The 26,464-nt window shown below is 44.6% G+C and overlaps 1 protein-coding gene across 1 annotated transcript in view; it reads left to right on the forward strand.

The window, feature by feature from the left end:
* The window catches only part of Cers3 (ceramide synthase 3), a 78,354-nt gene extending 57,314 nt beyond the window's left edge, over positions 1-21,040 (forward strand). The window contains 1 exon segment of the mRNA XM_034506834.2: positions 19,089-21,040. Within this exon segment, the coding sequence (XP_034362725.2) occupies positions 19,089-19,256 (168 nt within the window). The 3' untranslated portion in view covers positions 19,257-21,040.
* Positions 21,041-26,464: the final 5,424 nt, after the last annotated feature.

Here is a 26,464-nt window from a genome sequence, read left to right on the forward strand (position 1 = left end):
GGCAACCTTGGCAACCTGTTCCAGCCTCCTGAAACTAGCCATCAGTGTCTGATACGTTCACAGAGTGACACTCTGCAGGCCCTGCACTGAGTTGATGAAGAATGGAACAGGTTAGGATCCATGAAGAAACCGATTGTTCCAGCCTAGCCAGAATTTACACAGAGATTTCATGACAACGCCAATGCTGGAACTGAGGTTTCCCCCAGTGTGTAAAACTTCACCCTTTGTTTTAGGCTTCATTTTAATCAAGTGTAAAAAATTAATAACCAGAAAAGTGAAAATACTTGCCTGGAGTCAAAATTAACAAGTATGTGAACACACCAAGTGCTCAAAATCTGAGATTAAAAGGCAGCACAGGGCTGAGGATGTGACTCGGTTAACAAAGTGTTTGCTGTGCATGAGTGAGGATCAGAGTTCAAATCCCCCAAACCCATAGTAGAATGTTCCCACACCTGTAATCCCAGTAATAAGGAAGTGGACATGGGAAGATCCCTGGGAGCCACTGGCCACTGAAGTGGACCCTGGCTCAGAGAACAGGCAGATGCTTCCTGTGGAACAACATCCAAGATGGTTTTCTGGAAAGTGCATTCATTCACATGCACACACTTGAGCACACTCACACAGACACACAGACACAGCCCTATCCCCTGACATCCCTACCCACCCACACGCCCCTGTCCTATGAAATGTTTTCTTCATACTTTTATTCCAAGTCTCTTCTGTTTAAAGCCATCAAGTAGCTAAGAACACAGGTTCTGGAGAATTTGTCTCCAGCTCTTCCATTTCCTGGGTGAGTGGTCATGGGCCTGTCAGTCATATCCACTGCCTCAGTTTCCTCATTTGTACACTGGAGCTGGTGACACTAGTAGCTGTTGACCCCATATGGGACACACCGAAGCACGGGGTGCCCTTGCTGCCATTGCCACTGGGACAGCTTCAGTGGCATCCTTTTTACTGACTCCCTGATGGCTGCAAGGCCAGATGCCTGGCAGTCAACTCCCAGTCGGGCCACACATTTGGCTCCTACAGACTGTGCATCTAATGTTAGATGTCAGGACTCTTGGCTTCTGACCAAGGCTCCAGTGACAGCATCACAAGCTGTCTTCTGCCAGGTAACTGTCATGACTCAAATTCCATGGTCCCTACTGACATGTCCTTGCAATGTTACCATGTTACAGAAGAAATACAAGATTCATAATATCCAAGAGGCCTGCCTCCAACTTGCCAAGGTTTTAATAGATACTAACAGATATTAAAATGCCCTTTATTGAACAGAATTTCATGAAAATAGCACAAAGACTAATGATTGAAAGAAAATAACCAGAAACAACAAATACAACAGCAGTGTACAAATGAGGAGGGCTTACCTACTCTCAATTTATATGTCCTTGTTCCTGAATATATGTGCAGGTCAGCTGTTTCAACTGTCTATTCAAGAAACAACAGTGAATTCATAAATAGCTGGGGGCACTGGGGCTGCTTTTCCCCTCACTCTTACACAATTGGTATGCTTTCTCTTCTGCAGCTCTCAAGCCTGGATCTTGTTCCTTTCCCCTCATGACAACTCTAAATTCTTCTTCCTTGGTCCCCTTGCCCATGAATCCTCCAGTCCCACCTCTGTCTCTCTGCCCAGCCCTTGGCCACTTGCAACTTTATTTTCCAAACAGAACCAACTGGGGGCAGGGACCCTCAGTGTCCTACATATATATTCTCTTGCAATTTGGGGAACCCGGATAACATGATGCAAGCGTTAAACCGACTCCACAACAATGCAGAGTGCACATACAGGTGCAGCAGCGTGTCTCTGTTGCCGACACCACCACATGTCCCTGCAGCTCTAATTCCAGGCAACCAACCTCTGGTGGAGAAGAGATTATATTCACATTATTTAAAGAAAACCAGGGGCCTTGGGGGCAGGGGTATTAGAACAGCCCTTTGCCTCTTCAGTCCATTCTGCTTCCTGGGAAGGCATTACAGAAAGCAGCTGGATGCCAGAGCTGGCTGGGGATGGATGGGCTCTCCAAAGAGCCTTCAGCTTCTGGGTATCCATGTAGAATCTCCAAGCCCTCTATCCACCAAATTGCCTGCAGATCAACAAATCACGTGGATGACTCTCTGTGCTTGCTTTATGGTGTATGGCTTCTTTTTCATACTCCTGTCTATTGTGATTTATGATGCTGGTTTCAAAATGCCCAGTGTTATCAGTTCATTTTTTAAAAAAGAAACATTACATCAATTTATTTCCTGTGTAGATTTGCACACATGTGAAGTTTAGAGGACAAATTTCAGGAGTCTGTTCTGTCCACCATATGGTCCCTGGGATTGAACTTAGGTCCTCAGGTTTGGCAGCAGGTGCCTTAATCTGCTGAGCCATCTAATCAGTCAGTCCAGTGTTATCCATTCTTCAGAGGCACTGGGCTAGTGAAGCCATCTACTCAATAAGAAGCTAACTAGACAGTTTCCAAAACGAAAAGATATCAAAGAAAACATACCTCTGGATTGTACTGTTCACATCCAGACTTTCACTCCTGTCTCTCAAATTAAGGCCCCCAGATCATAGATCATATCTTGATTCAGCTGGAAAGGACAACAAGGATGGGGAGTATCCAGGTATAAGCATCAGAGAATCTGAGTGACATCTCTTGTACCTATGATTTAAAAATCATTTGACAAAAATGCAATGAGTTTCCATATAATTCTGAAAGGAGCAGATTGTCACCATTTTATTAGCATTGAAATACACATGGTTGGGGGGGCGGGACAGAGACAGACACACAGACACAGAGATATAGAGACACAGAGATATAGAGACACAGAGAGGGAGACACCTAAAGAAAGATTCAGGGACAGAGACAGAGAAACAGAGACAGAAAGACAGGCAGGCAGACAGACAGACAGACAGACAGACACACACACACACACACACACAGAGAGACAGAGACAGAGACAGAGAGACAGAGACAGAGAGAGACTCCACACAGAAGTCTTCTATAGAATCCAACTTTAGACAAAGGGCCAGACATAATCCATGTAATTTATGGCTTGTTAATAAATCTACACACCCACTCCAGGATGTGAATGTTTTATTAAAGGGATCTTGGGCCAAGGAGATTGGTAAGCACAGGTGTGAGGGAGACTCCATGCTGGTCAACCCTGTCCTTGTTAATCTCCAACTATTTTCTGCGGCCACATCCTGTGTCCACCTCCTCAGCCCCACTGAGTAAATCTCAGAGAGAGCTTCAAATAACACAAAGAAAACATTATTCATGAGAAGTTGGAGAAGCTAAAAGAACGCCTTGCGTTATCGTGTGGGCTCCAGTGCCTGAGTAATTTATGAGGCAGAGGCTTGATCCTACCTTCTGTTTTGCGAGCATCAAGTATGCCATCTGCAGCACTCTGTGCTCTCTAAGGGGCTGTGTTCTTAAAATGGAGTTTCCTACTACAGAAGAGATCAGGAGATCCTAAGGGGGGCAGCTGTGGGTTCATACTCTTCCTGTGACTCCACAGCCCACAGACTTTACAGACTCAGAATTGTTTCAAACAACCAGTATGCACATCTGTCCTGAAGGGAACCTGGAAACATGGTTATGTTCTTCAGGGACATGGGATTGGCTGTCCCCTATCATTTAGCTGTGCTTGACCCACCTGCCACTGGGGCCCAGCTTCATTAGAGCCATTGACTATTGTCGGAACTGATGCTGTCATGTAACTGCCTAGATGATGCTTGCATGGTCACCTCCAATACACCTGAAAAACAAACAGACAAATGTGACTTGTCCACTTTTATATGAGATGGGATGAAGGATATGAAGGAACTCCCCAGGCTTTCAAAAAGGCCCCAGGACCTGTCTGTTCAGAGGAAGAGAAGGATAAAGAAGGGATAAGGCTCTGTGTAACTGTTCAGGAGGCCTGAGGTAGTTTTCTTCCTTATACCTGCTGGGATGTGTGTGTGTGTGTGTGTGTGTGTGTGTGTGTGTGTGTGTGTGTGTGTACATGAGCATCTGGGATAGTCTGTTCTCCCACATCTGTGACACAGTGAGGGTACTAGGCTGGGCAGGGAAGAAGTTGCAGCAAAAGCCTCAGCCAACCCCACAGAAAGTGCTATAGCTAAATGGCCCCTCAGAGGTGTCTCCTTTGAGGCCAACCCATCATTAGAATGTCACTGAACACCTTCTGCAGTGGGGCATAACTCTAAACAAGATGGCTTTTGTCACCCATGATAACATGTAGCCATGTGCCTCCCACCATGGGGCTATAATGGAACCTGGCCCCTAAAGGGCTTCTGAGCCACGTCCCCATATGATCTGCACCTTCCCTGCTGAAACCTGATATCAATCCCAAGAGAATTTCATTTCTCTATGTCAGGAGCCTGAAGAATCAGAGGGCTTGTGGTCCCAAGTGCACCTCTCTGATGTGAGGCTGGGCAGAATCTTTGCTTTTTAAATTCTTGTTTGTTGTTCATAACTGTCCTTTCCTTACAGAGTTTAGGTAAGGGCACAATGCTATGTGTGAACGCTCTGCTGCAGACTTTGTGGCCTGGAGCACGTAGTGGTGGTATGGGCATGAGGCCATGCAGCCCAGTGTGCCATTTGCTCTCAATTCCAGTTATTCTCCTGTGCTGTCATTTTAGGTTGTTTCTCTCTCCTGTGTGTGTACACATGTGCATACATGCAGACGTGCTCCTGTAGAGGAGGCAGGAGATCATGTGAAAGCCAGCACACGACCTCGTGTTATTCTCCGGGTACCATCAACCTTAGGTTTTGGTTTTGGTTTTTGAGAAAATCAAGGGACTCTTTATTACTTCTGGGTTGTGGACTTCAGAGCTGTTCATGGTATGAGTCCAGTTTCTTTTTTTCTTCAGCCTGTGCTCTGGCCCTGGCTCTCATAGTGTCTCCATAGTATTCCGGCTAGTATATTGTCTGTAAGAAGTCCTCTGCTTCTTATCACTGTTATTTTAAATGATATATCTTTTCTCTGTAGATAGATTTTTTTTTTTTTTATCAAACTGAGGTTTCAAATATATTTTCTGTGCAGTGCTGAGGACCAACCCTGGAGCTTTGTGTTTCTGGGCAGATGCTTCACCAGCAAGCTACATCCCTCATCCTCCTGTTGTCCTATCATCCCTTCCTCCTCCTTTCCCTCCTCCTTCCCCTCCTCCTTCCCCTCCTCCTGTAACTTCATGTACAGCTTACTTTGGCTACAGAGTCATATTCCCTCTTTGTGCTTCATTGTTGATAATTTCTGTGGTACTTTTCAGTACATTTGTCCTTTCTTTCACAGCACTTAACCTGTGGTCAATCTTGACTAATGTAATGTGTTATTTCAGGTATTAATTTTTATTTCTATAAATTTCATTTTAGTCTTTAAAATATCTTCTATATTTCTTTCTATGGTATGGTTTTCCTCTGCATCCTTAAATAGAACATATATATATATATATATATATATATATATATATATATATGTATTTCAGATTTATTTTATGTGTTTGAATATTTTGCCTACATGTATGTCTATGTATTGTGTTGATGTGCCTGGTACAGGAGGAGGTCAGAGGGCATTAGATCCCTTGAAATCAGAGTCATGTGCACATGTGCAGTTGTGAGTTGTCACATGGGTGCTGAGAATTGAACCCAGGTCCTCTGCAAGAAGAACTATTAACTGCTGAGCCATCTCTCCATCTCTTACAGGGAATTGTTTTACACCACTCTCCTTCAAACTCTATTTCTAGGCCTGTTTCTGTTAAGTGAATTTCTTCCTGGGTATGTACCATATTTCCAAGTTTGCAAATTTTGTGATTAATTTTTTTTTTACTCAAAATAAGCCATTTTAGGTTGTTGAGTGCTAGAGTTTTTTGTATTCTTTTAAATGGAGTTGAATTTTTTTTTTGAAGGCAGCTAGATTGCTAATGATAGCTGTGGTCTTTCCAAGACTTAAATACTGGTAAGGTGAGTCCAGAACAGCCTTCAGTCTGTGCCTGTTAAGTAGAGTCCTTAATGCCCCCTAGATGTGCATGTGCTCTCACTGTGGCTCTTAAGAAGACAACAAATCACTGGCCTTTTACAGCTCCAGGCAGGGCTTGTTCCACTAAGTCCCATCTGCCCAGGCTGTTCCTGGCCTTGGGTAGTTTTCCCTCACCACCTGTACTCTCTGAACAGCATGCTCTCTCCCCTGCTGCTCCCGTTCCTCTCTCTTTAATATTCTCCTTACAAAATTCTACCCTCTGGCCTTCAGTGAACTTCAGCTTGGTTTCCTCAGTTCAGTGGCTCTCTGTTTGGTGGGTTTGAATGCATTAATAATAGATGCAGAATCACCAATAATGTGTGTCAGATTTGCATTAGGACCCTTGGTGACATTTAACTTAGAGTGACCCAATTCAAATTCTCTTGGTTTGTTCTCCCTGCATCTTCTATTGTATGAGTCTGAATCTGTGATTACTCTGTGTGTGTGTGTCCATGTGTGTGTTGTCTGTCTGTCTGTCCCTATCAAAGTGTGCTCCCTCTTTTTAAAGAGCATCACATCAGGAAGGAATGAAGACTGCTTTACAGATTTTGTTTGTTTGTTTATGTTCTTTGAGACAGGGCTTTTCTGTGTAACAGAGTCCTGGCTGTCCTGTAATTGGCTTGTGGACCAGGCTGGCCTTGAACTCACAGAGATATGACTTTGCCTCCTGTATGCTGGGATTAAAGGCATGTGCTACCATGCTTTGCAACTTTACAGAATAATTTTAACAGACTTTTACAAGGGATTAAGTTACTGACTCCAACTGGCCCAGGGAACAAACAAACACTATCAATTAATAGTCACATGCTGCTTGCAGCATTTATGGCGGATGCTCATTTTATAAAGCCGCATTCAGTCTATCTGCTGCTTCCAGCGAATGCTTATCATAGCACACATACAAACACACATGCGCTTTCAATTCTCAGCACCCATGTGGCAGGCCACAACTGTGCAGAATTCCAGTTCCAGGGGATCTGACATCGTCTGACCACCAGACACACGGACATGGTGCACAGACATACATGCAATCAAAACACTCATATCCATGGAACCAGGGACTTGGAAGAGCACATTATATTACAGCTATGCATTAGCTTAAGTTGTAAAAGTTGATTACTTGGGAAATCCAAGGCACATAAGGTTGGTCATTACATTGTTCTCTTAAAAGAACTTTAAACAAACAGGGTGAAGACCCAGTAGGGATGACAGCCTTATGTGCCCTCAAAGTGTAACTCAACTGTGAGGTCCAGCAAGAGCTCCAGTCTGTTTAAACATGAGAGACATTCTCATCAGCACACTTCTGATTGTGGGCTCTTCATTGTGCTTCACCTTAGAGTCTGGACCTTAGAAGGCAAGAAGCTGTGGAAACCCCTTCTCTTTCATTTTTCTTTTCTCAAGACTCAGCCTGAATGCTTTCTAGACCAAGTCTGAAACCAATTGTTCGATAATGCCTCCGTAGCTTTTCCAGTCGTCTAAACTGGTGAGGCAATCCTCCACTGTCCTGCTCTGGCCAGAAACAGAAGTTACAGTGCTGTGCCTTCCCAGTCACTATTGCTTTCGTACTGCCTAGTTTGTTTCCAGCAAAGTATGATGTCTGGGCTGCTCCTTCTTTGTTTCTGATTTTTCCCTCTAAGGGCAAAGCTGCCCAATAAACATTGATCATAAGCTACATGTATATTTCATTTTAACTTAAAAGTAATAAGAAGGAGAAAGTGGTTAAGTGCATAAAGCCCTTGTCTAGTAAGTATGAAGAGCATATTTTGGATTCCCAGAACCCATACAAAAGCAAGGTGGCCATGGAGACTTCCTGTAATCCCAGCTCTCAGAAGGCAGAAAAGGGACTTCTGTGACAAGCTGGCAAGCCGTAATAGACAACCCACAAGCTCTGGGTGCAATTTAAAGGCCCTATATGAATAGCAACTTCAGGTCTCCACATACTCGTGCACAGATGCATATTTGCATCTGGCACACTTACATGTGGCTATACGCACATGAACACATATATACATACAGATATACACACTACATAGAAACATACATACATAGACATGCAAAAAAAATTTAAGATGTAAGAAAATAAGGCATAACTAATTCTGATGATATCTTATGTGCACCCAATTCCCCTTAAGTTCCATGCATCTATGGCTGCACATCTTGTCTTATAGTTTGAGGTATCACACAGAGCAAGACAGCTGTAGCTTGGTACTCACAGCCTCCCTTTCTCTTAGGGGACTACTTTCCTTGTGCTTTCCCTGACCAGCACATCCCTTCTGCTTGCATCTAAGCTGTTATAGCTTTCTTCTTGCACCCAGTACTGTGAATACAGTGCTGGGATTGGTAAAGTAATTTTTTTCTTCTTAGCCATGTTCTCTGATCCCAGAAAGCGGCCATGATGATTCTGCCATTGTTTTGGGAGAGTGAGGGAGATAGTTGAAATAAGGGTCTCACCATTGCTCTTCAGTTCCAGATGGCCTCAATTCAGTCAATCTCTGTGTTAGAGCTGTTTCTAATGACAAATATCTTACTTCCTGCCTCAAAAAGCAGTATTTCCATATTGACAGTGTCCCAGCTGAGAAAGACTCTACCAAGCAGCACAGAACCACAGGGCATAGCCTCAGAAACCACCCAGTTGTTCTGCACCTGGTTGTTCTCAACCCTGTAGGCAAATGCTGCGGGGTCTCCCCCACCTGATGACCATCTATCTTACACAGAACCAGGAGCTGTGCTCCATTTTTGAGATCTAACCAACACAAGATCAGGCAGGTCTGTTGGCCAATTTTCTGATGACTCTTCTGCTGCTGCGCACTTCTATATGGATGTGTGCCATCGGTGCATACTGAGGTAGAGCTGGGAATGAGGCCTTCTGTGTTTCACAGTCCAGCCACATTGCCTGTCTATGATTGTGTACGGTTGGCCACTTGGAGGTTAATGAACTTTCTTCTGGTAAGCTCTGCTTTGCTTGATCAAGTCGTCATTTGAGCCTTTTGTTCAAAAGTAGGAAGGCATAATGTTTGTGACAAAGGCCTGACATGTGACAGCAGTCAGGTGTGGAGATCTTTCAAGGAATTCAAGGAAGTTTATGGGAAAGTCATTATTTCACCAGCTCTTGTCACCTGTCAATCAATCTGTCTGCCCACCTGCCTTTTTTCTTGCAGGACCGAAAATTGAACTCAGGGCTTCATGCATTCTAGATAGGTGCTCTACCACTGAGCTTCAGCACCAAGCTCCCGAAATAGTCTATCATGGTTTTTTATCTACTCGTATTTAAGAACATCATACAATAATACCGGTATGCTGTTCATACAATGAGGATGCTAGAATCTCAGATTAGCTGGCTTTGTGGACTGCAATACATTAGGATGATGAAAAAGAAAAAGAAAAATGCTTACAGCCAGGCCCCAAAGCAGGCCAGCTCCATCAACAAGACAAATGAGGTAGGTAGGGCCCAGACAATGGAAGCCTTGACAGTCAATCTTCTCCCTCCAAGGAAGTGACTCTGATTTACATCCCAGGTAAGATCCACTAGATTGAATGTAGAGAATCCTGGGTCCTCCTCCATGAAGAGGTCTCCATGGCTGAACTTCCATTGCTGGGTCTCCTTCTGAGAATCAGAGCCATTTCTACATCCGACCTCTGTCACACAGGCCACTCAGCTTCAGCTGCTCCTCCAGCCTGGAAGTTTGGAAAAAAGCAGCACTTTCATTGTCCAGAGGAGGAAAACTCACAACAATAAGGCTCCCTAAATACAGACTGATCAGACAGCAGGAAAGAAGAATGTAAAAAAGCGAGTTCTCGACAACAAAAAGTGTCATTCATTTTAGAAAATGACTAGTTCTTGTTTCTTTTTGAGACAGTCTTACCCTGTAGTCCAAACTAGTCTTGAACTGACTCTGCAGCCAAGGCTAGCCTTGAACTCCCTATGTGTCCAAGACTGGTTGTAAACACTGTGATCCTCCTGCCTCTGTTTACTGAGACCTGGGGTTACAGGTGAGAACCACCACGAGTAGTTTATTAATCTTTTTAGAACCACTTATTATATAAAGTGAAGCATAGGTATGAGTTTATATTGCTTCTGTGGACTAGACACTTAATAAAAAATACAGGAAATCACTACTAAGGAAAACAGATAATTTGAAATGATAGAAACACAAAAGGGCCCAAGTGACTCTGACTTTAACCTTTTCTTTCCATAGAGAGAAACAGTCTAGGGAGGGTTTGTGGTTTAGCAAACAGCCTTGTTAGCCAAAGTAACATCTGTGACCATCAACCTCGCTACTTCCCAAAGACTGCGAGGAACACAGCAACCCAGGGCTCAGCAGTGCCCTGGTTGGGCATCTATGAAACTTCCATAACTGCAGATGATTTGTATGCACATTTGAACTTGAAAAGGATTGGTCTAGAAAATTCTACATCACCAAAAAGAAAATGTCCATTGTGGCCAGAGTTGAACAAACCCAGTTAAATGCAGTGCCGTGCCAGCAAGGAGAAATATGAAAAACAGGAATACACCAGTTTCTCCTTCCTGCACCTTCATTAACTTGGATGATGAGAATTATTACAACAAAAAGGGAGGTATTTTGATAGTACTCAGAAAATTGAACTCTTTGCCTGAATGTGCATTTTTTAAAAAAAAAATACAGTGAAAGCTAAAAGTTTGCTTTTAAAATAGCATAAAATGCTTATTATAGTGTTCTTTGTTTCACTGCCAAGTGCGGCTTGAGACGTGGAGTCATTCACAAAGCAGTGGGACACTATGAGTCACACACAGCCTCCTGGGCTCCTGACATTACTGCAAAGCCACAGATTCCCAGGCACAGAGTTTAGTTACAGTTCTTCAAACACGCGGCCACAGTTTTATTGAAGCTGCGGCTGCAGATGTCATTCCGGGAGAGTGAGGGAGCCCTGCGGGCAGAGATGACTCATCCCTAGGAAGTGAGCGTTGTATCCACTGTACTGATGTGTAGGGTTTCTCTGTTCTTCATTGTCAAGTTTGGGTTGATTTTCTTGCAGACATTTTTTGAGGACTACAGATTAGGCTTTAACTAATAGACACAGTATGTACAATTAATTAATAAAAACATAAACATTCTTGAACCAAAATGTACAAAAAATTATAGCAAAAATGAAGCCAGAGGCATGGCTACTCAGATGTGATTTTTAACCCAGTGAATAGCAATGAAGAAGCCTGGGCATCTTGGAGTAACTGAGACATGAGGCTTTCCCTGTGCACTGTGCAGGGAGGGTTGGGTAAGGTGTCATCTGAGCAGCAGGGGAAGGAAATGCTGTGTGAGTCTATTCTCCAGGGCTATAACAAGTACCCAAGATTGGGTTCCCAATAAAGGAAAGAGGTTTGTTTAGTGTGTAGTTCTGAAGCTTAAAGTCTAAGACCAGACACTCACAGGACCTCCGTTTCCCAAAGGCCATGCCTCCTCTCACCAGTAGTGCACTAAGAAAGAGCTTCCACCAAATGAGCCCTTGAGGATTCACCACAGCTAAACCATAATGAGTGAGACTGTTTAGCTGGAAGAGGAATTAACTACCATTAGCTATGGAGAAAAAATAACAATGTTTGAAAGAAGTATACCCCCCCACTAACCCAGAGGGATAGAACTTGAAAAATAAATAAATAAGAACTGCAAGGAGCACAGGAGAGAGAGAGAGAGAGAGAGAGAGAGAGAGAGAGAGAGAGAGAGAGAGAGAACAAAAGAGAGAGAGAGAGAGAAAGAAAACCAAGGCAGGTACACCTGCAGGTAGGCGTGGGAACCTCCTTTGCTCAGGATGTCATAAAGAACACAGAAACGTCAGAGAACACAGAAACTAGACTAGATGGCCCCCAGGTCCCTCTGCATCCCAGAGGCCTTTGAAGAATGCTTTCCCACCGCAACACCCACCTACGTCTCAAGCCACACCGCTGTACTTTTCTGTCCGCTGTGGCCGCTCTGAGTCTCTCCAAGCATTTCCATACAGCAGCAAGGAGTGCTACTGGTCCAGGAGCTGGCTTTCTGAGGCAGTAAGCAGGGCCCATGGTAGATCACGAGCTAGCCGTGTAGCATGCTCAACTCATTCCTGAATGGACAAAGGACTCTCTGGGTGAACTAAGGGAACATACATAGGTATACAGACTTCTTACTGGCTTGGCCACAATGTATCCACTGAGATGGTCAATTCTCATCAGAGATACTCCATTCTTCACCCTATTCCCATCATAAGTCGCTCTTGGGAGTTCTTATTTTTTTCTTAATAAATCTATATTCATTTTATTTTTTCCCTATTTGCACTTCCTTATTCCTCTTGAAGATAAGACGTAAAACCTAGAAGGCACTGGCCTCAGTGGCTTGATAGCCATTGAGTTTCCAGGACCCTAGCCCCTGCCTCCCTGAGTTTAGCCAACCAAGAGCCAACAATGACCAAATGGCTATTCTAAATACACCAGTCTCCTCGTTGGAGCAGTCCATTAGAGACAAGTGCTTCTCTTCCTGTCACTGGTAAGTCCCTGATATCTTGAACAGTGCTTCTTGGTGACTTCCTATTGAGCATGGAAGTGAGTTTGAATCCATGACTTGGATCTTGTTAGCATGCCTGTTGTTCTTTCTTCCTAAAATGCGCTTCGTTCCACCATCACTGCCATTCCCACCTCAGTTTCAGGTCACAGCTTGCTGGATCTCACTCAGAGCCAGCTACACTTGTGCTAGCCACTCCCATCTGCCCTCCTGTGCATGGCTTGCAGGGAGTACTGTGAGCCACCCAGCATCTAGTCTCTGGGTTTAGCCAGTTCATTAGTGAGGGAGATTTCCTCATAGAAGAAAATGTGCCAAGGTTTTCTCTTGTTGACACAGCTTCTTCCAGTCTTGTAGCCAGAGCCTAAGACAGTATCTCCAACTGTCACCCATGGTACCTGAAAATGATGTGTATCTGTCCCCTGGGATAAACTGAGGTGGGAAAAACTCACCCGAAAAACTCAGCTCTAGGTGCCCAGAGTGCTGGCAGCATTAGCTCTGGGGCAGAGCTACCCCTGAGGCACTAGAGATTAGAAGACCAAATGGCTCAGCATCGTCTCTCCCTTTTCATGGCCCCTGGGTTGGGCATTTCTGGTATAGAACAGCTTCAAATAATAGCCATTCTGCCAAGAGCCAGTAGGCAGTGATGTGTTTCCCATACCCTTTTGAAAGTGGACCAGTGGACAGGGGTTATCAAAGAACATAATTTGCCTGGCCTTAGAGGAGAGCAGGCATGATACTTCTGAATTTTCCTTATTTAGAAATCTTGCCAACAATAGCAGCCTTGCTCCTCTGTGATGGGGGAAGCAGCCTTGTCCAGCAGGAACTGTGTGAAGTGTCTGTCACAAGTCTGCTGCCAAGATCTATAGGTCAGTAGGTGTCGAGGGATGAAAACACATGTAGCTATGCTTCAGCTCGGCTGACGGCTGTACCACTCACTCCGAGGCCACAGGCCAGCTCTGAAGCTGGAACCTGGCCACAGAGATTTGATACCGGTTGGGAGCAGCTGAGACAATTTCTGGAAAGCCGATGATTGCAGGGTCTGTATCAAAGTGCCTGGCTAAACATGGCAGACTGGAGAATGAAGTCTCTTGTAAGAGGAGGACCTTGGGGGATTTGCTGTGTGCAGCTGAGTGAGTGCTGGTGCCATTTGCTGAAATATGGAAGACTATATGACAACACGAGAACGTGATGAGATTGTTGGACAGCTGAGTGATTCACTGGCTTTAAATTTTGAGTTTGAAGCCCAGGGGCAGGTCCCTGTTACAGACATGAATTTCTAAGCCATCCACACTTGAATGGTGCTTAGGAATGTTTAGGGTATAGATTCATTTCTTCACTTACTCACTTACTGAACAAGTATCTGAATGCCTGCTATGGGTGTGATGGAATGACTCAGGAGAAATGGCAAAGGGGGATAGGTCATCCCAGTGTGTTCCGACTCTTCTGTTCCTGTTTTCCTGTCTCCATCTGAAGATGTGTGCGTGCTTGAAGCCAATGTGTTCCCCCTGCCCCATGTTTTTGTATCATGACTATCCTTGTATTTAGGCACAGACATTGTATTTTCAAACTTTCCACAAGTGTTATTATCTAATATATAGAACCCCGCACCCGTCCTCTGTGTGTCTCCTCATTATTCCTATTGATGTGCTTCCTCACGGGCATGGCTGCAAGCAACTGAATTCGAATTGCCAGGCAAATCTACTGGATGCTGTGAAAGAAGGTTTCAAGACTTACGTGTGCGAGTCTCCCCTTCCTTCATACTCTTGGTTTTTATCATACTTCCTCATGGTTGCCATTTTGACCAAGTGAGGTTTCATCTCCCTGTGTTGATCTCACTTCCCCATGAGTGTCTTCTGTGGCGCTGTGCCTTCTACAGCCTGCCTTCCCACATCTTCAGCTTTCCTGTCAGGATTGAGTTTTTCATTCTCAATGGTCCTATGGCTTTAAAAAAAATCTTGAATATTAATATTTGAAACTAACCAACACTTCAGTTTTAAAACCAAAGTTCTGGGCTTCATCCTGTTGAGCCAAGGTATTCTTCTACCCTAAATCCCAGGAAATTTGATTATTCTGTTGTTGTTGTTGTTGTTGTTGTTGTTGTTGTTGTTGAAAACAGTCCTGCATAATTCCACTCACATAGGGATGAGGAACTTTCAGGATGAACAGGAGGCACCGTATGGCCATTTAGAGAGAACTGCAGTTCTAAGTGTGAATCTCCAAAGCAAATCATATTTATTTAGTGAAGTCATTTCATCAGCAGCTGGTGGCCACCAGACTCTAGTGTATTTTTATGTATGTTAGATAATCTGATGGATTTGACAGAAGCCCTGTGCCTTTTGTTTGATTTGTTTTCAAAAAAGAAAGAAGGATGGAAGGAAGGAAGGAAGGAAGGAAGGAAGGAAGGAAGGAAGGAAGAAGGAAGAAGGAAGATGGAAAGCTCCTCAGTATATTCTGGGCTGGGCTGTTACCAGGTTGTAACAACAGGAAGGGTCTGAAATCTCCAGTTTTTTTTTTTTTCAACTTTGGAAAATGAAGACACCATTCGGAATCTGTCTGACCCTAAAACCAACTTTTTTCTTTGAAGCTCGTTGGCAAAAAGTTAGTAAAACAAAAAACTGCTTCAGAAATTAGAAATAAATCAAATAATAGATTATAATTTAATAGTTCAACAATTAAATTATAGCTAAATGAAATTTTTATTATAACTTCATTAGATTTTGTTCATAATTTAAGAAAATAAAAGCTTCCTACTTTACATCAGTAAGTTGGAACAATATAAAAAAAAAAAAACAACTTTTGTATCTGCCACTGAACCTTAAGAGAAAGCACCTTGTATATGTGGACCAGCACAAAAACTGCCTGTTTTTTCTTCTGCAAATAAGGAACTATGACCAGGTCATTCGTGAGGTCATGTCCATCCAGAGGCTGCAGCTAAGTAACCTTGAAAGAGCAAATCTGGAGTTCTTACTTCCAGATTTCCAGACTTACCACGGACATAAACCTAAGGAGGAAGGCATGGGGCTACCTGAGGTGGGCACTCCTGTCAGTGACAGCAGAGAGCATAGAAGTCATTCACCCTGGGCAGATGATTCTGCTATAAGCCACAACGACCACTCAACAGGGAAAGGGCAGTCTCTTCAACAAGTGGTCATGGGAAATTGGGCATTCCCATGCCAAAGAATGAAACTTGACCCTCAGGTCTCAGAATGAGCTAGTCTCTGGACATGTTCATCTTTATGCCCTGCTTCTAGAACACATCCTGTAAGGAACAATTTTGGTTTTGATAGGCCTTAAACCAGAAGGTCAAATTTAGGCTTTCCTCTTTCTGCCAGTGTTTGGGATGCTCTGACACTGACCTTGGCTTTCCTTCATAGTGACTATGTGTTCATGTCAGTCCTCAGAATGCAATCCCTCTCTGCCCATGTGATCCATCCATTTATCACAACAGGTCCTGCCCAGTGATGCGATGACTGCAGAGCTCAGCTGACAGAACCAGCAATCTGTTATTCACCACACACTTTTTCCTGAGCCTTTTGTGAGAACAAAGGGGCTTGTTGATGAGGAACATCATAAAAGACATGGCAAATTGATAATCATCCATCTTTGGTTGTGGGGTGAATCTTACTAGTTCATCCTAGAGCATCACTTCCTAACCTTTGGGTCACAGTCCCTTTGGAGGGGATGGATCGAGCCTTTCACTGGTGTTGGATATCAGAAATCCTACATATTGGATATTTACACTATGAGTCCTAACAATAGCAGAATCACAGTTGTGAAGTAGTGACAAAATGATTTTATGGTTGGGGTCATCACAATATGAGGACCTGTATCAAAGGGCCTAAGCCTTAAGAAAGGAACCAGGAAGGTCTTAGAGAAAGCTCAGAATGCCAGAGTGCTTTTTTGCTAATTCTAGGAGCAAGTGATCTCAAACAGCCAGGATATTAACAGAATAATAATAGAAAGGTTTTGGTGGGGACTACCAAGACCTTGGGGTGGGGGCTGATGGATGAGAAGCACGTCTCTCTGTGAGCACAGGATCCATGCAGAGTCCACCCAGCCCTATGGCTGCTGCAGCACAGCTCAGAAGCCTCCTCTTCAAAGGTGTCTGTGCAATACGTTTTCTCTGGCCTTTGGTGATTTGTAGAGTTCCACGGCCAACGGTCTGCATGAGACAAGTTCTGGTCCAGACAGAGCGTGGCACTTGGGATGGAGTGCAACAAGTGAGAAGCTCCATGAGACACATGGAGTTGGCCGGTTCCAGGGATGCTGTTGATGCAAGCGCGGACACTCAAAGCACACAGGCCATGCTATAGAAAACACTGATGTATCTTTTCCATGGGTGTACACACGAGAACCCCCTAGACAGAAAGCATGTGGGTGCTTATTTCATTAGGTACTTGTACTGCTGGCAAGCTTTTGCTCTCTTTCCTAGAATACAGAGTGTGGTCCTTACCCTAAGCTTCTCTAACTCCAGCTCATTACAGAATGTCACTTTTCTAGTGTCCCTTAGCTAGCATCTGGACAAATAGTACATTGTAAATAAGTGGACAAGTCCACTCCTAAATCTCGGACATTTGTGAGCGTGTGTGCGCATGTCCTAGTGTGTATTGTACTCCTTGTTTATGTGTATCTGTGAGTGTATCTGTGAGTGAGTGAGTGTGTGTGTGTGTGGGGGCACACCCGCACCACAGCATATATGTGAAGGCTGGGGAACAATGTCAGGTGTCTGTGCTCACCTTCCATTTTGCTTGAGGCAAGGACCCTCACAATTACCCACCACTGCCTAGGCCAATCTGCCAGCCCACACACTACTGGGGACTCTCCTGTCTCCACTTCCCATCTTGCCATAGAAACATAAAGATAACAAACTAGTTAGTGTCTGTCTCTGGTTTTAAGGCAGTCCTGAGGATCCAAACTCAGATGGTGAGAGGATTGTGTAGCTTTAAACACTGAGCCATCTCCTCTGCCCCCCTTTTTTCTCTCTCTTTCTCTCTTTCTTTTCTTCTTTCTTTCTTTCTTTCTTTCTTTCTTTCTTTTTTGATGTTTATTGTTTGGATTTTAAGACAGGGTCTTGTTATATAGCCTTGGCTGAGCTGGAACTTGCTCTATAAATTAGGCTGGCCTTGAACTCATAGAGATCCACCTGCCTCTGCCTTCTGAGTGATAGGATTAAAGGCATGCTCCACCACATCCAGATGAACACCCATTTTAATTGAAATATAATGGACATGCCAGTGATTGTCTAACTTAATACAATTATTTATTAGGGATGATTTTTATTCTTTTTAAATGTATACCTAAAGGCCAACCCTAATGGTATCAGGGCCAAGGTCAGAATGAGTTTGAAGAGGGGTGAGGAGATAGCCAGCACTCAGCCAGGAAGGAAGACCTGGCTCCCTCAGACCTGGGTCACAGGCCTCAGGGGTCCACTGTCTCTCCCAATGCTTATACCACCGAGCTCTGTCCAGCAGGGGACGGTAAAGCTCTGTGTTTGCCCTCTGAGTAGCTCCTTGCTGTGTGGTGGCTTTGTCAAAGTCATTTACCCGCCCCAAACCTCCACACTCACCATTGTTAGATTTCTGTTTATTAGGTAAAGGAGCTATTGTGTGTGTGTGTGTGTGTGTGTGTGTGTGTGTGTGTGTGTGTGTGTGTGTGTGAGATTATCCCTGAAAGCATAGCCGAGCTGACAGGTGCTTGTCCTATGTACATGCTTTCATGGATGGGAAGGTGTAAGCATAGCTGACACGGGTGTGACACTAGTCAGATGCCACTGGTAGTTTTGTCATTAGTAACCTGTCTTTGGGAATTGTGAACTCCTGAAAAAAAAAAAAAAAACAGAATGCGATCTTATAACTACATGCACAGTTGCATTTCTGGGGCATTCAGAATACAGTTACCTGTTTCTCCATGTCTGCAGATCTTGACAAATGTGGGAGAGAGACAGCTTCCCTTGAACGTATTTTCTTATTCTAAGTTGAGTGTAGGAAAGACACTGGGGATTGGCCAAGCACCTGACCTGAAATACTATCTTCAGCTGAGTTTGGATTACACACACACACACACACACACGCACACGCACACGCACACGCACAGAGACAGAGAGAGAGAGAGAGAGAGAGAGAGAGAGAGAGAGAGAGAGAGAGAGAAAGAGAGAGAGAGAAGCCATTGCCATAATCAATTTTTCACATTTCAAACATTTTTAGATTTATCTTATATAATGAATGAATTGCCTGCCTGTATGTATGTGTGTTAGGTACCCATGGAGGCCAGAAGCAGTCATCAGATTTTCTGGAACTGGCATTACAGATGGTTGTGAGCCACTGTGTGGGTGCTGGGAATTGAACCCTGGTCCTCTGCAAGAGCCTCAAGTATTCTAAACTGAGGAGTCTATACTCCAGCCCTCAACTTTTCAGTCTTTAAAGTCTGTTTCTGACTTGTGCTGTGGTGTGCCCTTGGGAAGGTTGGCACGTGGGCATTGAGGTTCCTTAACAGGAGAGAGCTTTCTAACCTGGACCGTGTGTGTGCACTCATGGGATGCTCGTCCTGCAATGCTGTCACTCATGGCCCATTCTGTCCTTTGCCTAGAACATCCAGGACGTGAGAAGTGACGATGAAGATGAAGAAGAAGAGGAAGAGGAGAGGGAAGAAGAGGAACAGAAGGAAGAGATCACCAAAGGCAAAGAGACGGAGTATTTGAAGAATGGCCTTAGCACCAACAGGCATCTCATTCCCAATGGTCAGCATGGCCGTTAGCTTAAAGCATAATGTGCTGTCAGGACACTGGGGGGGGGGGGGGGCAGAACTGCTCCCCCCATCCACTGCTGTGGACCTACAGAGACCCCATTTTGCATTTTATTTTATTTTATTGAGATGGAGTCTCCTAAGTTGCTCATGGTGGCCCCCAACTCAGTCGCCCTGCCTGTGTAAAACGTTAAAAAGTAGAATCCCGTGAATCGTCCAGCAGCTAAGCTCCGGCTGCTCGGTGTTCGGAGATGTCTCCAGGCAGGGTCAGTTCTTGTTGTTTCCCCTTCCAGAATTTGAAGCACTTGACTTTCTCAGGAACTTGTTTTCTCTCAACTTTTTTTTTTTTTTTTTTAAACTTACCACCCTGTACATGTTCCGTGTGGTTTGACAAATGTCCAGGAAACCCACTTTCTCCGGGTGGTTTTTCACAGTAGCACCTCATCTTCCAAAAGTGTGCTTGCAGTGGCAGGAGAGCAATTAGAGCCAAAGGACAGGACAGGCTGCGGGGCTCCTGGGCCACCCTGGGCAGCCCAGGTGCTTCTCTGCACAGGGTCTCTGAGGGCATCTGCTGTACTACCTCACAGATAGAGAAAGGATCAGGTGAGATGAAGGGGTGCCTGTGTCCCCTGCAGGTGTTAGCGACCCTCACTGCACTACAATTCCAGTTTTGACAAGAGACTACCCTGGCTGAACTTGGTGTGAGAAACCCCATCTTAAAAATGGCTCTTAATGTGTAAGATACCTGGAGGTCAGTTTCTATTTGTAACTATATTGTTTCCATGGATAATTCTCTGATGACCCCGGAGCCTTCCTAGCAGGGTCCTGGGGTAGAGGGAAGGGAGTTTTGGTGTCAAGATGCCCTGTGCTGAGTCTCATCCTCAGGCTCACAGAGACGCTGTGGGCTACGAGGGTCGCTTGGGGCCCACTGAGGAGAGTGGATCCAAGAGAAGTTGCTCACTGAGCCACATTACCCAGGAAGCCAGCCCAGGGTGGCATGCGCGAGGGCATCATACTCTGAAGGAAGTGGAAAGAGGAAGCCATGCTGTGGTCCCAGAGTCTAACTCATTCTGACTACTGAACAGTGAAGAACCCAGCAGGCCACCAGGCACCCTCGGTAGCAAAAGGTCCTGCACACTAAATGGTCTGAGAGTTTCAGTTTTTAGTTTTTAAAATAGCGTGTTTTTAAAACCTTCAGGCTAAGCAAATACAAGCAAACAAAAACTCTTCAGAATTCTGTTCCCCACAAAATATCTTGTTATAGAATTGTAGGAAAAACAGGGAAAAAAAAAGCAAGCCTTAAATTAATATGTGGTTTTATGAGCACAGCACCATGTGCATTCTATCTGTAATGTGACCTCATATTTAAAATGTCTCTACTCACTTTAGGGCATAGTTGTTGGTTTATTGTTCTTACTTTGGTGAAAGGTCTCACTAAAAATCTTTTATGTGTCCAGTTAACGAAGTATTTCCCCTTGATTTATTTTGGTTTTCTTTGACTACAGAACCTTTTCTTGCTTTCAGTGAAACATTGTTTATTGCTATACCGTCCAATTTCTTTTTCTGCCTTTGATGGTGGAAGGTAAAACTGATATGCTCTCAAAATCTGAGCGGTCAAGCAGCTGAAGCACTATCCTGCAGAAGAGGAAGAGGTGCACTTTGCGGCGGCCTTAGGGGCTGTGTGGCTAGGAGAGGTAACCCCCTTTCCTAGAGTAGACAAGAGTTCGCTTCTATGCGAGGTGACTTTGTAAGATTCCAAGCCACACTGACTTTCAATAAAACAAAAAGGAACCCCACAGTGTATGGTGACTGAGTCATTTTGGCACACGTCCCATGGCCTCGGAGGGAGAATTACAGATCTATATGCATCGTGTAAACAGAAACACACAAGTCTTCTAGAAAGATCCTGCTGGAAATATGAGGAAAGCTGCAGAGAAGGGAGCCAGTGCAGTCATTTATACTGAAGACCTTAGAGTTCCAGCTGACAGAGCCTGGCCTGACAGTGTAGACGGTAGGTGTCTAGGGCTTTTGCCTGTCTAAGTCTAGGCATCTCAGACACATGAAGAAGAATGTTTACCATTGTGATTGTAAGACTGAGCTTCCTTGCTGAGACAGCTAGGGCTGAAGGCAGCACCTGGGCCCTGGGCAGAGACAGCACAGGTGTTAAGAGGCCTGGGCAGGGAGATAGCTCAGCAGACAAGAGCATTTGCTATGTAAGCATCAGGATCTGAGTTCAAGTCCCTGGCAACCATGTAAAGAAAGGCTGGGCATGGTTGTAACTGGGCATGGCAATAACTGGGCATGGCTGTGTGCCTGTAACTCCAGTGCTGGGACAGGGACAGAAACAAGAGGATTGGTGGGGCTGGCTGGACACCAGAGTAGTAGCTTCAGGTGTAGTGAGAGACTCTGTCTCAAGGGAGTAAGATGGAGCAGGGTCAAACAGTATACCTGGTGCCTCTCATACTTACACATGCACATAACACACACACACACACACACACACACACACAGGAAGAAACAGGAAAGAAGACAGAAAACTGGTAGATTCTAAAGGAATGTTTATGGTAATATTTTCCATATCTGCCATCAAAAACTGTAGGAAGATAAGCTGCTGTTCATCAGGATTATCCATTGAGATTTTTTTTTTTTAATGGCTCTTTGAAGCACCTCCTGCTGCTGCATTTTTCTTGACACTCCTGGGATGAGAAACGAATCTGCACTTCAGCATAGCCCTGGGTCCTCTGAGAGCAGTCTAGCGCCAATGATCTTACTCCTGGTGAGAGTTTCATGCACTCAGAAATGGGGCAAGGCAATGGTGCGAGTTAGTGAGGGAGGGAAGGTTAAAAAGGAAGCCAACGGGTGACGCCAACAGTGCGTAACTGCAGCAGCAGCTGTGATGATGGACTTCAGCAACAATTTGCCAGAAAGCACCAAGTGCAAAACTGAAGGTCCAGATTAGAGGTTTCCGAAAACATCGCAACCACATGTTGCTTAGAAGACCTGCAGTATAAATACTGGGGAGAAATGAAATGTTGAAAGCCAGTCTTCCTTAAGCAGGCATGGAATCTCAGGTCCTTGGATGCCAACACAGGAGGAGTGTGAGCTCAAGGCTGCATGGGGACAGAGTGAGTACAGGGCCAGCCTGGCCAAACCAGGAAGATCCTGTCTTAAAGTAAAGCAGGGCTGGGAACACAGCTCAGTGTGTTAGGGTATTAATTGCACGAAGCCCTAGGTTATATCACACACAGAGAGAGAGAGAGAGAGAGAGAGAGAGAGAGAGAGAGAGAGAGAGAGAGAGTCAAGAATCGAAAGACAGAGTGCAAACTACCACCCTAAAAGCTACCATGGCTATTCTGTTACCAGAGAAAGGCAAGGAAAACAGTAGCTAGGGAGAGGAGAATTTAATGATAACAAAGGAGATGGATCAAATGGGATATGAAGAACATTTCACAGAATTAAAAGGAATAAGAAACAAAGTCATCAGCACAGTTGGCTGCCTTGAGCACCTCTCTTAGTGTCCAGTAAACAATTAGTAAGAGTGGAAGTTTTGAACAATGAAATTAACAAAACTCATGTCCCGTATATAGAATACCCCACTCCATAACTGCACAATACAAATTATTTTCAAGTGCACCATGAATATTTTATCAAAATTGACCATGCGCTGGGCCATAAATAAAATCCTCAAACATTCCAATGTCTAAAGTCATGGACTATAAGTCAGTGATCCTGTGAAATTAAACTGGAAACCTTAACAGAAGGATAAAGAGCAAAGTCATATTAACTTAAGCAACGCACACCTGAAACATTACTAAAATAAGGAAGATACACTTTTGTTTGTAGGTTTTGACAAACTTGTCCTAAAACTAGTTTGGAAACATATGGTGGCCCTTAGAAAAGCTAAAACAGATTTGAAAACATTCAACTCGAAGGAATCCTCCCATCCAGAATTCAGGCTTAATTCACAGCTGCCGTAATTCAGACTGTGGTCTTGGGGGTTGGGAGACATACAGGCCAGTGGACTAGAACACAGAGAATCTCAGTTGGGAGTGTAGCTTGGTGGTAGAATGCTGGCTTCACCTGTTTGAAGCTCCAGGATCCACCCCCTAGTTGAGGGAGTGTATGAGTGAGAAAGAGAGAGCGAACCCCGGAATACATCCACACAGATATGACCAACTGTTTTGCACATCTGTTTGCCCAACTGAGTTTTTACAAAGTGCAAAAATAATCCATTGGTGCATGAATAATTTCAACGGTATGTGTCAGAGCAACGGCATACAGAAATGAGCCCTGACCCAAACAGCATGCTATACAAAAAGCAACTTAAAATGGGCTTAGATTTAAAATCCAGAGCTACTACTCTGTTGCTTAGCTGATTAAGGTCTGGTAAAATTCAGAACGTTAAACTTTTTGTGGTACTAGGGATTGGGCTGTTACCCATGCAAGTAAGTGCTCTATCACTAAGCTACACTCCAGCCTTTGACTTTTGGACCAAGGGTCTCATTGTGTAGCCCAGGCTGGCCTTGAATTCATCTTTCTTATCTCAGCTTCCAAGGTTATTGAGATGACAAGGTATGTGCCACTACGTCCAGCAAGACTATAAACTTATTTTTCCAGGGTGTATGTGTGGGAGGTACGCTGGACTTAATTAAAATATTGTTTCTGCAAAGATACCTGTGGTAGGGTTAGCATTGCTGTGATAAGACAGTGTAATTAAAGTCCCTCACTGTGTTAGCCAGACCCCAGACCTGGTGGTCTGTGCTAAGGGACTGAAGTTTGAATGCGCTTTCCCACCTGCTCACCTACTGGTTTCCCCAGCAGCTGCTCCGTCCAGTGACCAGGACAGGAAGATAGCCCAGCCTGTCTCTCACAGTTCATACTGAACACCGGATGACTCAGTGCTCGACTGTTGAGTCAGCTGTGCCGTACAACCTGTTGCTTTTATTTTATTGTACAGTTTTTACTGATTAAATTTGCTCTTTGACATTTTCAGGCATGTATATAATGCATTCCGATTACCCTCACCCCCACCCACCCTCATCTCTCGCTAGTCCCATTTAAGCTCCTCCCCCCCCTTCCACTCCTCCCTTACCCTCATTCATGACTCTTTGTTTTGTTTGGATGGCTCACTGAGTCTTCCCAGGGATGTCTTATGCCTATGGGTTCAAAACTGCCCCACGGAGCCTGCAGGGCTCACATGTTGATATACAACTAAAGACAACAACAACTCCCCCTTTCCTGATTCAGTAGCCAGTAGTTCGGCTAGGAAGGATTCTCTTGAATCCATCAGTAGCTAATGGTTCATCAAGGAGGGATAGGACCCCATGAGCCCCTCCCCCATTCTCAAGTGACTGACTGGCCCCGCCTTTTATAGCCCCAGAGCAGACAACTGCCTATGTGTGGGGAGAATTCCAACGGCTGAGTGAAGACCAGAACATGACCTTCTACAGCTCTTCCCCCTTGTCTTCAAGCTCTTTCCTTTCTGACTCCTCTTCCTCTGAATACCCTGAGCCTTAGACTGGGTGGTAGAGTCTCCTGTTTGGAGCTGAACACTCAACAGTCCCTTGCTCTCAGCACTCTGAGCAGCCTTGAGTCTACAGAGAAGTTTCTCTGAGTAAGCTGAGTGGTCTCTGCCTATGGGCATAAACGTAAATGTTTGCAGGGCAGTCTAATACCACGTCACAGATTTAACTAAGTAACAGTAGTAAGTTACTCACTAGGTCCCATGACCACACCAACCATTGGTGGGTCTTATGGGTTTTAGAGTGCCAGGCATGGATTCTTTCAGATCCAACCAGAAAGAAGCTGTTGCTAAAAGCTTTCGGCCAAGTTGCCCACCACTTGTTCTTCTTGCCAATAAAACCTTCCACCAGGTAAGTCTCGAACTCCTGTTAAGGGAGAGTGAGGAAGGAGGGGGTGGACACAGGACAAAACTTACTGATTTTAATAAATAAAAGAACATGAGGCTAAGAGATGGACAGATCTAGAGATGCACTGAAAGCCCCTGCCAGGTATGCTCAGGAACTCACTTATCCCCTGGCTCTTGTCGTCAGTGCACAGCAATTGCTGCAGGATTTGGGACGAAAGCCATGAAGTCTTGGACCAATATAGCTTATGGCTGGGCATACCTCTTAAGCCCTGTTCCTACTGCAATGGTAGAAAGATCCCCTAAACTCATTCCAAACAGGCCTTCCTTATCTTCCTTGTTCACTTGGGATCCTTGGCAGGTATGAGCTTCTAGTCTCTCCAAGGACTTTGTCACTATAAAACAGTGGCATTTTAACTAAAAGGACCTTGTGATAGACATGACTCTGTGGGCTGCATCCTTGGGCAGATTCTGCATCCATCCCTTTGGGCTGGAATAGACATGAAGCCAAGCGTTCTGGAGCCAGCCCTGGCTGTGTGGCACTGACATGCAGCAGGTATATATCCCTGTTTGTGCTTAAGCTTTCTCTAAGTCTGATGTTGTGGAGAGAAGGAAAAGCATCCAAAGGGTTCACAGCACTGTCCTGGGATATAAACCAGCTTGGTGCTCCTCAACCAAGGATGCTGATATTGGTAAAGGCCAGGCACCCCTGGGGTTTGTGATCTGTGTGCTCATGAGCAGGGGCTTTGGCCTGAACCTAGGAGAGTCAACCTCCAGAAACAGAAGGAGGTATACAGCGAGAGTCAGGTCGGGGCACAGTACAGGCCAGCCAGTCAGGAAAACCAAGCAGGTGTGCAAATGCAAGGTGGTCAATCAGGCAAACCGTGAGGCCAGCCCCAGGAGCATTCGTAGTGCTGGGGACTTGTTTCCAAGGTTAGTGGACTAAAAAGCCACAGTACATTTATTTTTTTAAATACATTCAAAATTACACATATAATGTGATCCATAGAATTTCACCCAAATGGTAGATCATGTCTGTCATTGGGTGACTGAGGAGACAGAAGCTCATGGGCACTACAGGAAATGCCCAGAATGAAGTTTCTGTATCCACTGCAAATTGGATACAGGACCTGGGTCAACCAGCTCATCTCTTTGAGCCTGTGCTTTATTTGTGACACTGGCTCCTTTTGGGCTGGGTTGCAAGGGTGCATAAGATGATACAATTTGAGGCACCTTGGACATAAAAGAGTTCAGACAGGTGGACATGGCAGCACATACATATAATCTCTGCACTGTGACACTGAGAAAGATTATGAGTTTGAAGCTAGCCTGAGCTTCACAGTAGAGGTTGTAC

The sequence above is a fragment of the Arvicanthis niloticus genome, chromosome 1, assembly GCF_011762505.2.
Source record: "Arvicanthis niloticus isolate mArvNil1 chromosome 1, mArvNil1.pat.X, whole genome shotgun sequence".
NCBI lineage: Eukaryota > Metazoa > Chordata > Mammalia > Rodentia > Muridae > Arvicanthis > Arvicanthis niloticus.